This window comes from Pagrus major, chromosome 3, assembly GCF_040436345.1.
Source record: "Pagrus major chromosome 3, Pma_NU_1.0".
In the NCBI taxonomy this organism is placed as follows: domain Eukaryota; kingdom Metazoa; phylum Chordata; class Actinopteri; order Spariformes; family Sparidae; genus Pagrus; species Pagrus major.
In genome coordinates, this window is record NC_133217.1 from 18,365,957 (window position 1) to 18,383,350 (window position 17,394).

A 17,394-nucleotide genomic window follows, 5' to 3' on the forward strand; every position below is an offset into this window, starting at 1 on the left:
CCCTCCCCAAAATAACCCCACCCCCACCTTAAGCAGGCTCCGGGGCTCAGGCTGTTTTTACTGTGCTGAAAACAAGCTCTCCCAAGTGGGCAGGGCTCTCCTTTCACCATAGGCTGTGCCCGGGACAGCTCCAGTACATTACTGAGAAACATCAGGGCAACACCAAAATGAAATATTTATCCAAAGCATGAATATGAAGGAGGACATCAGAGTATTACCTTCTACATTTCACCTTCATTTCAGATAAGATTGCTTCCCATTTTCTAGTCAGAGCATTTGGCTCTCAAGAAATGTCAACCAAAGAGTAAAACTGGAAGTTAAGAGCTCTGAGGGCTTGAGTTGAATTTTTAAAAACGCTGCTTTAAAGCACCTTCAAAATGGAAGGATCCTGCTCACTGGCCAGGAAGGGACCCAGTGTGCCAACGTGAAAAGTAATTTAATGTGATATGATGCAGAAAATAAAGACAAAGAAAAGTCTGACCAACCCTTAAAGTGAAGCTGTAAATCATTATCGTCTACTGGCCTGCAGCACCGCCTTAGTAATGCATTCTTAAGAGACTTTAGGAATATTTAATTGTATAAAAATATTGTGGTAATGAATTGTGACTTAATTGGGGGGAGGAAATATTTACAATATCTTAAATGAACGTGAAAATAAACATTAAAGCATTTTAAAATAATCTTTATAATCTCCATGTCCAAAATAAATTTGCATTCATTCATTCATTCATGTACGATTTACATAATTATAGAACAATTATAATAACTTACATGCATGAGTAAAGAGATTAACAGTATAAAGCATAGACAGGACTACTGTATTCTCTTGTCTTATTACTTTAAATTCCTAATTGAACTACTTAATTTAATTTACAAATATTTAAACAGATAATTTAACATTATGGGAAATGCTTTGTTTGTTCCCTCCTGATGATATTTTAGACTCTCATGCCACTTGAAGCCTGAGCCCGGAGCTGATTAGCCTAATTTAAAGCTGGATTCAGGGCCGATGTGAGGATCAATAGGGGGGATGTGAGGACACTATGATAAGTGTTATCAAGAGTCACGTTGTAGATAGTCATCGATATTTGATTTCTAGTCGAGGACGGGATTTCACCCTTTGATATTGTAGATACAGGAAGCACACATCAGCTTCTGCCTGGCCTCCAGTGTCAGTCTTGGAGCCTGTGCATGCAGCCACCATATGGCATCGGCTTAAGTAGAAGAAAACAACTAGCTCCATAAAAACAACAATTTGTTATTTGTCCAGAGGCAAACAGAGACTTCCTGGAGTACTGTCATCATGCTGAGGTTACCAAGTGTGGAGTCATTGTGTCCGTACCAAGACCATAGACTGTGGAGTTGATACTGAAACCTGCGCTCAGCAACTGGCAACACTTTAGCCACATATGCTTCACAAAAAACGCTGGGTGCATGTATTAAGTGTTGTTGTCGAGAATTATCCACCACATATCTTCTCCTCAAATCATGTAATTTACCTCTCTGTTTGTGTACATGTTAAACAACCGAGATACAACGTTCTGAAGGAAATTACATTGGCATCAGGCTATCTGTTTCCTCCGATTCCAGCCTGTGTGCTAAGCTAGGCTAATTGCCTTCCAGCCGCAACAAAAAATAAGGACTTGGCTCACAATGTTTACACTATATTTGTTATATTTGTTGTTGTGCTGCCTTGTCATTTGTTACTTGAGGTGGGTTTTGTCAATCAGCATCGACTAAATATTAGAAACTGCCAGTAAAACCTATAGTCCAACAACAACATAGACTAAACTGCAGCCTCCTGAAGTTGACCATCTCTTACACAGAGAAATAAAGAAGAAATACTGAACAATATAACCTTTGAAAAGATTTATTGTACTGCTGTATATTTTTTTTAGCTAGGTGTGTCACTAGAAACAAAGCTTACATTTGAAAATCCACTTTAAAGTTAGGTTGCATTTAATTCATACAGGATCAATACATGTCTGAAGGCCAGGTTGTTAAACTGAGACGTCTGCTTTCAGAAATCGCTGATGAGGCCAAGTCAACACCGTGCCATTACTCTCCATGCTGCAACATGCATTATTAATTCCGTGATTTAAAGCTAATATCAACCACTGCCTGTTGTTTTGTTCCTGGCTGACTGTCTCTCTCTCGTGATAGCTGTACAAACTGCTGTACAGTCACGTGCTGCACTGTTGTTCTCTGTGGGACGGTGGAACAAAAAGGTTTATCACTCTGGCCTCTGTCCCTGCCTTCTCCTTCAGCAGGTGTGAGCCCCATCTGTTGGGCCTCATTAAGGAGAAAACCCAAAACAGGACTATTATGTGCATACTGAGGCGACAGGACAGCGGGAGGTCGATGGCAACGTGGAGGGGTGGGTGGTGCTGAAGGGGTAATGCCGGAGGAGTAATGACACAGTGAGGCAGCAGGATTAGCTAATGGGACAGCTTAATGCAAGCCACTGAAGGAGAGGTGCTGGCTGAGGTTGGGGGTCTGAGTTTTGACAGGAGCAATAGCTTTGACCTTGAGAGGCAGCAGGTGCAAGTATCTGTAAGAAGCCATAAAAACTCACCTGCTTATCAGCAGGCCAACTTGTATTAAATCTTCCACCTCTACCTTCCAACCGGCAGAGTTCAAAACGAGCCAATCAAAGCAGCACTGAGTCAGTCCTCTTTAATCATCATCTATACTGAGTCAGTATGAAAATGTATATTGTATGTAAATATCATTTAAATGCATATTATGGAACATTTCTAAATTAAAATGTCCAAAGATGACTAGCACTATGTTGTTGAGTTTTGTACTTTTATTGTCATGGTGTCATATCATCTTTACCCCCCTCCAATGGCTATAACTTCCAGGTAAACATGGGAAACTCTATATGAAATGTGAGAGTAAGGAAGGTGGTGGCTAACCAGCTAGCTGCTCTATTGCTTGCAATTGTTTGTGCTGCTCACTCCTGATTGAGCACAATTATTCATTTTTTGTCAGTGGTGGGTTTTTTTTAACAATGAAGACAACAACTCCCATGATTCCACGCTACTGCACAACGTGACAGTCCAAAGGATGTGACTTTATGCACATCCTTAGAGTCTGGGCCCATGTTGTTTTAAATTCACCTTGACCGCACTATATGTTAGCAAATTCAGTTGCATCTGTTAACTAGCTTGAATAGTAGCTCAACCAAAACACTGGCAGCACAGTTGTGCCCTCGCCCTATGAAAATTGGAACAAACTTCTAAATGAAGACTTGTAGATCTTATGTAAAGATGTAGCTGGGTCGCTAATTTCTCAGCACAGATTTGTTAAAAACAGATTTTTGGTGGACTGTTTAGTTTAGTTTGAACGTTTAGTTATCGCAAGCTGACTTCGTACAAGATGCTCAGACCCCATTGGCTTACAGAACGCTGTCTCAAACCACAGACTGTATATCGAGCCAGTATGTCATATCCGCCCATAAACGGCGCCCAAGTCATCTGCCAGAGCAAATGAAACATGAGCTCACAGATTCATCTGGTTCCTCAGCTTCAAAGGTATAGTCAGACTGAGCTGACCATATGGTACAGTATCTATGACCATCATACTGCTCACTGGTGGAAAAGTACGTTCAATTTCACTCTGACTTTGACCATCACAGTTCCATAGGATTCCTGTAGACCTGTCTGATATTGTGTTCTCCCTGATAGAACAGTGTGGGGGACAGACCATTTGTGATGCGTTGAGTGTGGTGTTTTTATGTTATTATTCATCACACAATATTTTTGTACTTGTTGTGATATATCCAAGAAAAACAACAAGATTAAGAATTATCAGTTGTACCACAAATATTGCCCGATATCATATTTTCATTGATTTCTGCTTTATACTGTTGGACAACGATTGCATTAGCCCCATTGTTGTGAGTCAACAACACAACATATTTCTATAGCACATTGTGCATATGCATACGCACACACACACACACTTCTGCACACACACAAAGTGCACACATGCAGAGCAAATGGGGGGTGGGGGCAGGGATGCTGAAACCACTTCTAGACAGCCTGCAGCCTCCCGGAGAGGAGAGCAGCTGAGTTGGTGATTATGTAACTAACAGTTACATAAAAATTATCGCTACTCTTAAAGATGGCTGGCCCATAGATTAAGCATCGTGGGGACAGGGGACATACTGTATCGTCTTGCGTGCAATATTTACAGATAGGGGCTTTAGTGTTCTCCGTGAACCAGCGTTCGATTACTCAGAGGGTTGAATTCTCAGCTGTGCCTTATCAGCGATCATCACAAGCAGCAAATGTCACTGTTTTTCTTACATGTTCCCAACACTTAAACCTCAATGGGACATGTGTTATTGCTGTGTTCTGGCTACCTGCACACGTAACAGCCTCCTCTCTGCATGCCCCAGAGGCAAACATTAAGCTGCCAGGCTTCCTATCTGGACAATTACAGCACAAACAGATAGAGGAGCAGGCTGGAAACATGGACGACTCACGGCACCCCCATTTCCCTGATCTGAACACTATTGGATCCCACCGCCTCTGTGGATGGGGGAAGGGGGGGTGGCCCGCTTCGTGTTTGTGTGGACTAAAAATGGGTCAGGCTTCCAGCTCCAGCCACAGCACACACACACCAGCATGGCTGAGTGCTTCTGAAAGGAGGGTCCCACTCCTCTGCCATCTTAGGAGGAATGCTTCCTGTGGATCAGCTGCTGATGTGTGTGTGTGACACAGTGGCAGCCCAGTAGGAGATGCATAGATTAATAATAACCCCCCGTGTTTCCCATCATGCAACCACTTGTCCTCTCTTTTATCACAAAGCTTTGAAATCTCCATGCAGTTAACCCCGTGCACTGTTTCATCGGACAGCATCCGTCTCCGGCATGAAAATGTTTTCCAACACTTTCACAATGCAGGCGACTGATATCTGAGGAGACAGCATGAATAATTCAACGCTGAACTTCTTGTAAACACATAAACTCGACCTGTTATTAGAAAAAGAAATCTCTGAGCAAGCAGATTGTATCTCCCGACGATCAAATTGGACTGGGAATCATATCTGCCAGGCTGTTTTTGGAAAATTGAGGCACTAGTTGTTGAGAAGTTATCGAAAAATGCAAATGAGTACGCAAATATCCCAATTCAAAGCAGTGACCTGAATAGCAGAACTGCCTTTTTTAAGTCTTAGCCACAAGGCTGAATAGTATGAAAAGATAATCAGCAACGCAAACACACACACAAAGTCTAAAACCTCCGTCCACCCGACACCAGACGCCGATACTTTACCAAGACCCAAATCCTCTTCCACACACGCACACATCTGCAGATTTTGGCTGATGGTGCTGCCACTGGACTGAGCTGACAGACAGCCCTCTTGTGCCTCCCCCCTGCCCTCCCCATCTCTCTTTCTCTGCCTCACATTCATTTGCCTGTCTTTGTCCCGTGAAGCACCAGATTCAGTTAGTGGGGGAGACTGATGCTGGCAGGCCGTGAACACCATCTGCTCCTCTTCAATAAGACAGAGCAGCTCGGCCACACTAAACTGACTGGGACTGAACACAGGACGCTACAGGCTGCTATTGATAGGTGAAAATACTACAGAGAGACTATGTGACACCTAGTGTGCTAATTTGAATAATTCTGTGTAACAGCATTTGCAGAAACATCTGGGTCACGTGATGAACTGTAACGTAAAAATGGTCTATCTATAAATGAATCATTGCTGATTAAAGTAATAGTTTGCCAAGTTTTGTCGAGGAATCTCATATTTGTACAGTAAATGTGAAGCTACAGCCATGACACTGTTAGCTTAGCTTAGCATACAGATTCAAATCAGGGGGAAACAGCTAGTCTGGCTCTGTCCAAAGGTAACAAGAGTGTCTCCTTCTCCCCAACCTTGCCTCCAGACTTAAATATATAATATATCAGCTTTTGCATTAAAATATCTGAAAACAACTAGACCTTTGTAATATATTTTGTTGAGTTGTGAACTTATATTATCCCAAATGCTTCCAACATAAAGAAGTCCACCACTAGTTGGACTACTTGAGGCCATGATCATGACATTTGGTCGCCTGTCACTATAACTTCTGGGACAGAGAGAGAGAGTGAGGATACGCTCATGAAGTTAAGTAGATTTCCCCTCAAGCTAACAATTGAGGTCACCTCCATGGAGTCAGGCTGATAAACGGGAGTGAAGATAAATCTTCTAAATCTTATTTTATTAAATCTCACTTATAAATCCCAGAAGTTAAAAAGTCATCTCTGAGCGCTCCTTTCATCTGTAAATGGCTCCGGGTCAGAGCAGAATGTGATGTGACTCTGGGTGTTTATTCCTCCTGAAGCGCTGGCTCGGCACCACAGTCTCTCCACCAGAGTGAGAACATTTTGATTAAGAGACTCCAGGCAGCAGAAATGACATATTGCGTTTAATGCTAAGCTCACAACACTAATCACTACTAAACAGTTATATATAACCACTGAATGTGGTCAGACTGCGAGTAATGTTGGCTTCCAACCCAATTGTGTTGTAAATCTAGGGTTCTTCAAACCACGGACATGTTGAACATTTCTTTTTGTTGCAAATTTACATTTCTTTAGGTTCAATTTTCAATTTTAATGTTGTGATAATGCTATGCTTATGGTCCGGTTAGGTCTAAGCACAAAAACCACTTGGTGAGGATAAGGAATATGTCATGTTTTGGCTTTCTTGGGTTGTGTTGCCACAAACATGAACGAAAAGTTTCTCAAAGTCTCATTAAAAGAATCTGGTTAGTTGCCACTAACCCGACTGAAAAATGTCCCAATGTCTCATTAAAATATTCAATGTTTTTGAGTTTATCATTAAGTAAGTTTTAGTAATGACAAGTTCCAATTTTGTCCAGTTGAATGCCATTTATTTTCTCACAATCAATATCTTCTATCTGGGGTTCTTTTTTAATGTACAAACTTTTATTTTGATGTATATTTCATCATTTAATAACCCGTCACCAACCAATCGCTGGTTACCATTTCCTAAACATAAGGAATGACTTGCTTTGCTGATGAAGACTTTAGGATACAAAACCTCTCTGAGCTTTAGTCTTAACTGATCAGTTAGTGGAATCAGTAGATGAAAAGATCATTTGGACTATTTTTTAAATGTGCATTACACGCATTCACTTCACAATTTCACACCAGGATCTGTCCAGTAAACAACTCCCCTCTCCCACTGTGCAGGTCCTGCAGTAAACATCTGCATTAACAGTGGTGTATGCGCTCAAAGGCACCTTGCCCCTTATCTCTGTGGGTGTGTTGCTCTCTCAGTTTTTCCCACACAGACCCAGGGGACTTGTACCAGTGACCTTTGGAGAATGAAGAATCATGTCTGGGTGCTGATGTGAGTAATTATGTTTCCCCCTCAGAGTGTGAAACCATGCAGCCCTGTTGGTGACTCTGCTACTTTAAAGTGTGAGACCCAGTCAGGCTGTCTGTAACCATCTGATCAGTCAGGCCAGAGCTTCACTCTGTGACCTGATGGAGGAGAGGATGTCGTGCATGCCTCCACTGTGCAGCATGGACCCATTCCTCCCTCTCTCTGAGCTCCAACATCCCACTGTGAGCGCCTTCAACAAGAATACAAATCAGTGGCCTAAATCACAAGTTGAAATGACATCCACATGGCAACAGTAAAAATAGATCTAACTGTTAGGCCCTGGCTACAAATATTTTCAGCACAGCATCAATGTGACTGAACAAACGCTGATCTGCTCCTACTGCCATCAGAATGAAGGTAAGCTAAAAATAGTCATGAATCAAATAGTCTGAGTTAGGTCGATTGAAGCTGAAAACAGCCCAAGCTTTGGCATTTACATAACGCCCAGGCAGTTTTATTGGAGAGCAGTATGAGATGGCAGCGCAGTAGCTGCAAAGATTCTGCGATATCACTTAAAACCTGCAGTTTAATGCTAAATTGGATTTGCACATAAATAAATTAAGAAGGCAGCAGCAGCAGCACGAGGTACTTTAACTTCCTGGAAACATAAAGGAGCAACAGCTTTGATAATTAATCAGATTAAAGGGGACAGAGCATTTTTATCTAAGAGGGACCAAGATCAGGACAGCAACACACAGTTGAATCCGGTTTATGACCACTTCTTTGCCAGAATATAGACAAATAAGGAAAGGGATGACAGTGGGATAAGACCACAATTAACCCTCTTTAATTCCCATCCACTTTTACTCTGTGCTCCAATAACAGCTGAGCAAGCTTGGTACCTGGATGAACCTCACTCAACTTTCCCGTTTCCTGTTAAACTTACGTGTGATATGTGCTGTGTTCATCTAGTTGACAAGGCATGGCATGTCACATTCACATTAAATGCTTATCAGATGACATTCACATCACGAGGTGGAGGGGACGAAGGTGGTGCTGATACAACCGACATGGGTGCCAAACTGCCGGCTGCGGTTCAAGTCACACCACTGGATATTTTTAAGGACACCTGGGGACATTTTCACCCCTTTCTCATGTCAAAAGCAGGTGTTTTTTAAGGAGCATTACGGACATTTACAGCAGTCGCTGTGGCATCAAAACTGGCTATTTTTCACGGGTAGTCGGACCATCTTCATCTGTGATCATGGCATCCAAAACAGGTATTTTAAGCCAAACCATAGGGTTTTCCTAACCTTAACCAAGTGAATTGTGCCTAAACCTCAGCAGAGCATAAGAACAGCGTTGTGACAAGATAGAACTAGAAAATTGAACCCAAAGAAATGTAGGCTAAAGTTGCAACATATATATCCTTCCATTGCTAATTATTGCTTCATATTGTCATGATCGTCCGACCTATCAACAGCAATTAAGGGGGGTGAGACTTTCGATTGGTCAGTTGTATTCCTTTTCTGAAGCAGCTGTTCCCGACCTGTCGTTTTGTATTTCGAATGTGTAGATCTTAAGGTTGAAAGGCAGGGAGTCTAAGGTGAGTTTGCTTTATCACTGCTGAGCAATCATTTCACCAGAAGACATTTTAAAAACTTTGCTCCCACGTCCTGCCAGTTGTATAAAGTGCAGCTGTCGACTCCCTAGAAAATCACAATGGGTCTGTTTCTTGGGTCATGCGGTCTTTTAAACTCCCTGACATCCACGTGAGCTTCTCGCCTTTAAACAGTGGAGATAAATTGGTTGTGACAGACTGGGCTGAACAACTTCTCTACTTCTAACACTACTGTGCATTTTGTTCCTCCAAATCTGGCCATACAGCCCAAATCATGCACCAGTAGTTAGCAGAGGGCTGCAGCAGACTGCTCCCAATAGATTCCTATACGACAGTTTGCTTTCAGGCCTTCTGCTGTCTGCATGTCTCTGATTGTGCCAGGAGTGGAGGCTAAGACAGTGATGTCATCATTTCCTTCAAAATCTTCATATATTACAGTGTTGAATTTGTCACTTATAATTATGTCACAATTTACATGCAAGAATTGTAAAACAGTTCAGTGTAAGACGACATTAATCTTACTCTATTTTCCCTGTTGACTCCCCACCTTCTTCTCTTCCTCCTCCTGTCAGAAGGGTCAGAGCTGATAGGGATGAGGTGTCGTTACCATGGCGATTGTTTGAACCTGCGTTGTCTGTCGTAGGAGTGGTCTCTTCGAGGTTTGAACTTTTTACTGACTGCTCCAACTTCTAATCCCCTAAATCTTAGACCACTGGATAGATCTCAAATACCAAACACTGTATATCAAAATATATATTTTCAGTGATGGTGGGTATAATTAGTTCCCAGAAATATTCTGAGGAGCTGGACAACAGGTAAAGCACTAGATTTAAAAGACATAAAGTAGTCATATTCTACACCCTGTCTATAGGTATGTCTACACCTGCTACCCTGAAATGCTTATACCTTAAATTTGACTTTTTGCCATGTTACATGTCTCCTCTATGCATGTTTTGAGATATATATAAAGGCTATATTGAAAAATACAACATCGAAAAAGGATTTGTTTGACAAGATTTTGACACAAAAAAGATAAATTACTTAGTTAAACAAATCTTAAAATAAAATGTACTTTCTTTTAGGATAAAAAGAAATCCACAATCAATGATTATGCAATTTTTTTTTTTTCAAAAGACGTCTCCTCAGTCACATAAAATTGTATTTCCATGTATGTGAAATGCTTGTGAACCACTATTGGCCTCCAGATTTTTGAGGTGTCTCAAACATCTGTGACAGTGAAACTCCCCAAACCCATTACATTTGGCACTGGGTGGAGCAGTGGCTACAATCACAGTAAGAGGGAACAATGAGCCTAAAATTGCCATTCTGTTTCCCCCCCCCATTAACTGCTTCCTAATGTATTAATATGTATCGCTGCCTCACTCAGTTTGCTCTCCGTTTAGTTAGAAACGCTAATTATGAGTTTTGACTTGTGGAATAGCTGAAGCTCATTGTCTTAAAGTAAAGCCATAAAAAACTACAATTTCCAGGAGCACCTCGGAGTGAGGAGCCGACCAATTATTGGCGGCTATCGGCGTGACGGCACTCGCGTTGGTCCATTTATGTTCGCGCTTGGTACGCTCGCGCAGAGGCTGATTTCTGTGAGCGAGGAGCAGCATCCGCAGCTTTGTGAAGGTGGGTGTGACAGACAGCATCTTTACAGCAGAACAAGTCCGCAGGAATTATTTATTTTTAACCGTCTGTAAATACGAGTAATGCTGAATAACCGACGTTTTAACGAGATGAAGACGAGGCAGGTTTGATATTTTAACGGAATCGGTATTTTTTGGGGGGGTGCAGCTTGTTAAATGTTCCTTTTAGGGTGTTTTTTTTGTTATGAATGGCTTCTGTTAGCGTAGCCACGTGAGCTCACACACATTATGACTGACGACTTGTTGGAAATGTTTTTACCTGTTGAGACGTTTTTTTTCATCGTCGGGGATCATTTCACCGAAAAGACTTAAGACGGATTCGGTTGTTGGTTCTGCTCTTTGTGGCGGCGGCTTGGCGGGCTGTTAGCCTATTGTATGGTGGTAGACACTGGCACAGTTGGCACCGACAGACAGACAGACTCAGACAGACACAGACTGACAGACAGACAGACGAGGGGTAGACATGGGGGACTTCTTTCGTGTCGGTGACATTTTGTCAATAAGTTCTTGTTCAGCCCTCAGCGGCGCGGCAAAGCTGTTATTATTCGACATTTTGTGAAAACAACCTGCCGTCTTTGTTCGCAGCTGCTCGTCGCCTCGCCGTCAAAAGGCGCCTTTGTTTAGCTGCCGCTCGTTACGCCTGAGCTAATGACACAAAGATCTGAAAAAACTGAATGTTAATGGAGCAGCCATGCTGTCATTGTGAGCGGGGACATTGTTAAGGCGAAGTCAGGCAGCAGTTCACTAAATGTGAACACCCGTGGGTGTAACGTTAGATGTGGTGTGACAAGGTGTGGGCATTCACCAAACCCCACTGTAATTAAGTCAAATCCAGATGTCTGTAGTCTGGCCATTGTAATATAATAGAGAGCAAACCTCAGCCTACATATGCCATATTTGACTAGTTTGACTAGGAGCCTTATCGAAATATTTGGGGAGGGGTCTTTTCTCTCAATAACCCCATCGTTTACGACTCCTGTTAACCACTTGACCAAATGACATGACAGCTGTTGTTGCTCCAACTATTTCTCGCATGTAAGTCGATATTAGGTTTTTATTTTTATGTTTTTATATGATATTACTGGCATTACATGTGATCATAATGATCCACCCATTCGAGCTCGCCTTGCGTGTTTAGTCTGCTGTTGTGGTACACTTGTGTCCCTCACCCCTCCCCTCCTGCGGCTCAGACACATGGTGCAAGGAACAGGTGCTCCCTGATGATCATTTTTCCCCGGATATGCTCATCGCTCACTAATCCCATTTGAGATGGTGCATATTGGCTGTGTAGCAGGCCGTGTCCAGGCCCGCCTGCACCTGGCACTGCCTGCCTGTACCCACCCTGATCACAGCCTTTTGTTTCCACAAAATGTGCCTTGTGTCCTTCATTCCCAATCAACGCAGTGGTAGGTGGGGAGGCTTTTGAGAAGTCCTACCCTCCTTTTTTTTTTTTTTTTTTGTCTGGTGAGGTGGTTCAAATGCTCACACATGGATCTGAATGTAATAGCAGCAAGAAGTTAAAAGAAACAATGGTGTGTGTGTGTGAGACATGCAGTGCCGTTTTGTGTGGATTGATGGGCGGTGGTTGCTTGCAGTGCTGGAGACGACCACAGGGTGTTCCCACTGTATCTTTGTTTTTAGCTTGGCTTATTTGGATGGAGGACGTTGAAAAATGGTGTTAAACATCCACTAGAGGTCACTAATTTTCGAGCCATCTGCTCATATGAATTCATAAGAGACTGTAAATCACAACAATCTGACCTTTTTCCTTTCAGGTGAATTGACCTGCAGTGCACTCTAAAGATGGCATCCGCTGAAGGTGAATTATGCCCCTTTTTATTTAAAATTTAGTGTAAATTATTGCTGCATCATGGTTTCTTGTGTCTTAATGCATTGTGTACTCTTTTGTGCATTCAGATATCCAGGTCAAGGAGCTCGACAAAAGGGCCTCAGGCCAGGCCTTTGAGGTCATCCTGGCCACTCCAGCCCCAGATGCCAAGGGCAACTTCCCCCTGTCTCCTCCCAAGAAGACTGACGTCTCACTGGAGGAAATTCAGAAGAAGCTGGACGCTGCAGAGGAGAGACGCAAGGTACAAATGTATTCAGTGCATTAAACCTTGAGCCCAAACCTTAACATACATTTTAGTTTTAAAAAAACATTTTTTTAGTTAATCTTACACACTGAACTAATCAGTATTAAAATGTGGGGAAATGAAAATGTGATGGGCCGGATACTAACGTTTTCGTTTTTTTCCCGTCCTTTTTCAGAACCATGAAGCTGAGGTTCTGAAGCACTTAGCTGAGAAGCGTGAGCATGAAAAGGAAGTGCTGCAGAAAGCTATGGAGGAGAACAACAACTTCAGCAAGATGGCTGAGGAGAAGCTCAATCAGAAAATGGAGGCCAACAAAGAGAACCGCACAGCACTCATGGCAGCGATGAATGAGAAATTCAAGGAGAAGGTCAGTGCTTCGGTTGACATTAAATGTACTTGCACTGTTTTTCCACCAGGACGCTGTAACTTAACCCTTTATTTTTTTTCTGGTCTTTTAACAGGACAAGAAGCTGGAAGAAGTCCGAAAGAACAAGGAAACCAAAGAGGGAACTTCGGAAGACTGAAAGTTGAAACTGGGGGATTGTATAGGGTTTTTTACGTATCCAAAGATTGATTTATTTTTTGTTCGGCCAGTATTTTTGTTGTGTTCACTACCCACCTTTTTGAAATAAGAAATCCAAGTTCCACTTTGTGACTTTTTCAATTTTCCTGCTATAAGTGTACTTGCGCTGGTTTTACATGTGGATCAGTCCCCCCCCTTGTTGAGTCTAATCCATTTGATATGTAGCTTGTCAGTGCAGCTTCTGCCCTTTTTGAGAATTAGCAGTGTGTTCTTATCCTTTTTGAGGAAGCATGTTTCTATGCATAGGTCTTTTATCCCTGCCTATTTCATAGTGGCTTTTGAAAATGTTCCTGTGAACCACACCTGTTCTCGGCACTTACTGTATATTAAAAAAAATAAAAAAAAGTAGCACAAGGTTTGATCAAGGCGTCGGCTGTTATACATGCGGGTGTTTAGTGCAGCTTTGCTACCCAGAATCTGCTTGTTTGCTCCTGCAGGTCATGTTTTGTGCCACTGCTGATTTCTTCGCTTTTGTAAAAATATGGAGTAGTCTCAAAGCACATGAAATCATGAAATCTTGCTGTATAGCTGTGAATTAACATGCCAGACATGTAAATGGGTGCCATCTTGAAGGTCACTGAACGGGGGCCAACACATGGAATGCAACTGAGCAATACACTTTGGCATCTCAATAGATACAGTGGCTAGTTGACTTGAACTGTTGTACTAAAACAAATAAAAAAACTGGAAACACACCGACTGTTTTGCTGGTTCTTATTGGTGTTATATACTCTCTGCTTGATAGTTGTGCTTTGGAAGGTGGCAGGTTGAACAAATATGTAACAGTCACTGACCAAATCCAGTTTAAGGTTAAGCCTAATGTTGAGGCTTCTGGTCAATGTGAGTACACTTACACTGTATCTTTAATGGGCTTCAATAACATGACAATGAACCAAAAGAATAGCCACCTTTGTGTACTGATGTCTCCCTGCAGTGTCATTGACTCTATGGTTTTTGACCATACTGTGTCTCCAATAGTTATAGTGGGCTGTTATGTATTTATTGCATGTACAGAGTGGATCATCATCACAGATCCAGTGAGTTAATACTTGTTGAAGAATCCATTTTGAGGACTAAGAAGCCCAACTTTTTAAAGACCCATTTCATGTTTCTGGTCATATATTAGAGATGTCTATCGGTGACATCACTACACATGATCTCAACGAGTCCATTCTGTCGATCAGCTTCCTATAAACTGCAGTCTTTGTCTCCCTCTGCTGGTGGGTTGATCAAAGTCCCAGGTATCACATAGACTTCTTAAAAAGCTGAAGCAAGGCAAGTTGCTCCAGATAATCAGCACTGAAGAAGCCTCTTGGATGAGAGGTGAACCGTCTTCAAGAAACCTTCAACCTTCATCAACAGCTAATCAGATTTGATAACACCCAAGATAACAGAAACAAGTCCAATTCCAATGATATGACTGGATATTTCTTTTGTAATCAAATTGTCTTTAAATGGACTTGGACCTGATCTCTAACCATAACCTTCCTGCAGTTCTGTTTTTGTCAGGGTTTTGGGGTTTTCAGTTGGGCCATTTCCTGATTTATTTTGTAGTTTTCATCCTCAAGTGCTTTGTTTCCTGTCTTTGTCTCTTTAACTTGTAATTACCCTGATTTGTTTAACCTGTGCCTGACCATCAGTCCCTGTATTTTCCTCTTTCAGTTGTCAGTTCCTCATATCGCATCTGCGTTTATGATACCTCTGTGTTCCTGGCAGTGTTCCCTGCATTTGATCGGTTTGGTTATTATTTTATTTTTCAAATTTTTTGTGTTTCTTCTGCTGTTTTCTCAGTTTTTCTCACCTACCAGTTTTATTAAGATTCTGCTCTATTTTTCTAAAACTAGCTTTTTCCCCTTCTGTCTGCCTTGAGTCCTGCATTTCGGTTCTTTTGCTGAATCCCTGACAGTTTTACGCAGATATCTTTCCTTTCCTGCTAGTATAACTGTCTTCTTATAACCGTGTATTAAAGTAATGAGGAAATACACCTTCGAATTTTATGCAGCGGACTGAGTTTATTCAGAAAGAGTTTTCTTATCTTTCTCACAATACACACCAAGTATAATTTAAAAAATTAAAAAATACAACTGGGATTTTTTTTCTGAATTCCTTTAAGGACACACAATGAACATTGCACAAAATAGAAAAGAGAGCACTATGGCCTAATATAGCATGTTTAAGTAAGTTAATGTCAGAAAAAAAACTTAATATATACGCACCCCTTATAATAACCAGCACAGAGTGGAATACATGAATACAGAACAAGCTTTTGTTCTCTGTGAAAACCATTATATCAGCATGCCAGGCTCTGACTCCAGTCAAATAACTTGTAGTTGAGCACTTTAAACTTCTGACCCAGTCTCTGTCTTGCTGCTGCTGTATGTGTATGTGTATGAAAATTAGGAACATAGGAATACTACATGCAGCAGTGTGTCTACATGATCCTCTTGGCCTTTTGCGACTACATATTGCTGCTAGTCACTTTGATCATGAAGCTGACACTACACTGTAAAGCATATATGCTCAAATTAAGTATATATTTAAGTATGTATGTATACTATAAGAGGATATTACAGATCCCAGATTAAACTGAGGGAAAAGGCAAAATCAAAAATCTGTCTTCTACTTCAGCACCATGGATTTATCAATAATCTGCACACTGATAATTCCAATGGTCACTGCCAACTAGCACAAACCTCCTTTAGATAAAGAATCAATAGCTGTTACATGGACCTTAATATTCCACTCTTAATCAGAATAATAACCCAATCACAATGAAAATGCCTCGTTTAATCGTGTAGAGGGGTGGTGTAAACCTTTGATAATTTGTTCAATAGGAAAATATTAGCTCCTATAACCATACAAGTACTTCATCTGACTGTTTCTCTCCGGTTGTAATGAAAATATTATTTCCTTTCATGTTCAAGTGGGAGCAACATTAGGTGATGTTTGCTTCGAGCAGGGAAAGAAACATGGCAGTAGGACTGGTCTTCAAGTTTTTTGTTGGAGATCTTAAAAGATTTGAGGATTGTTGAACCCCTCAATGGTCAAAAGGCTAGAAACAATGAGTTGTTCAAACAAGTGTTTGAAAAGATGAACAAAGCTGGATTATACCAAACAAAAAAACAAAATATGGTTCCCCTGTAGGACACAATGTGGGGCCATCTTAAAAATGCTATTATCAGGCAGAGCAAATGAATGAATGGATTCATTTTCTCAGTTCTTCTTCTGTTATATTCCGGTCAGAGTCAAAGTTCAATTATGAAGAAATGTTTTGGGATGTTATGGAATAACTTTATTGAGCATCCATTTCAATAGTTCAGTTGGAGTCTGATCAGAATGACGTCAATCAGATCGAAGGACTGTTTTCCATGTAACCACAGCTAGAGCTTCTGACAGACTAGATTACAACCCTTCTGCCCCTGCACTCTCTGTGCTACAAGGGGATGGAGAGGAGGGATGGCAAGTTAACGAGATGAATGGCAAGCCCCTCATCCCCCCACGAATCACCTCCTGTTATTAATGATTCATTTATAAAATTAAAGGCCATCTTGGTGTCATAGCTACATTATATAGGCCTATCAGTAATGTTCTCAGAGGACTGTACAGTCGTTACACCATATGGTGCCCTCTATCATTAAACTCTTAATTTGGACAAAGACATTTTTTTTTCCCGAACTTATTAAAGAAACATTTGACTAATGAGAGCTGCTGCTCTGACTGAAGGAGAGGAGTATTCAGATCATTGAAGTCTTCAGTAAAAGTTGTAATAGCAAATTAAAAATACCGCATCACAAGTTAACATTGTGCCTTCAAAATCTAGTAGCACAGAAGAATTAACAACACAATGCACTCACAGTGTTAAATGTGAAAGTACTCATAAAGCAGAGTAGCTCTCGTCATTGTTGCAAGAGAAACACTTTGTGTTGAAAAGCAGTGCGGACAAAAGGGCTCAGCTTAAAAAACATTTTCTAAACGGTCTTCAACATGTGTGATTTTAGGCGATGATGAGGTCTGAGCACTGCTCAGTGAGCAGGTAATTGCTGCGGGGGAAAAAATTGCATAATGGCGATTCAGCATTCATTTAATCCAATTTTT

The 17,394-nt window shown here is 41.4% G+C and overlaps 1 protein-coding gene across 2 annotated transcripts; it reads left to right on the forward strand.

Moving 5' to 3' along the window:
• The first annotated feature begins 10,536 nt into the window (after positions 1–10,536).
• On the forward strand, positions 10,537–13,994 carry stmn1a (stathmin 1a). Of its 2 annotated transcripts, none has more exons than XM_073463246.1 (5): positions 10,537–10,606; positions 12,399–12,442; positions 12,541–12,713; positions 12,892–13,083; positions 13,178–13,994. In XM_073463246.1, the coding sequence occupies exons 2-5, from the start codon at positions 12,427–12,429 to the stop codon at positions 13,238–13,240; spliced, it is 444 nt and encodes a 147-aa protein (XP_073319347.1). In that variant the 5' UTR covers positions 10,537–10,606; positions 12,399–12,426; the 3' UTR covers positions 13,241–13,994. The 2 variants fall into 2 exon arrangements, with proteins under 2 accessions (XP_073319347.1, XP_073319348.1); XM_073463247.1 differs by lacking the exon at positions 10,537–10,606 and adding an exon at positions 10,668–10,724.
• The last annotated feature ends 3,400 nt before the right edge of the window (positions 13,995–17,394 follow it).

Excerpts from the sequence above, each read along its gene's own strand:
- stmn1a (XM_073463246.1), top strand. Across the intron at positions 12,714-12,891 it reads CTGCAGAGGAGAGACGCAAG|AACCATGAAGCTGAGGTTCT; the intron begins GTACAAATGTAT and ends GTCCTTTTTCAG. Across the intron at positions 13,084-13,177 it reads ATGAGAAATTCAAGGAGAAG|GACAAGAAGCTGGAAGAAGT; the intron begins GTCAGTGCTTCG and ends GTCTTTTAACAG.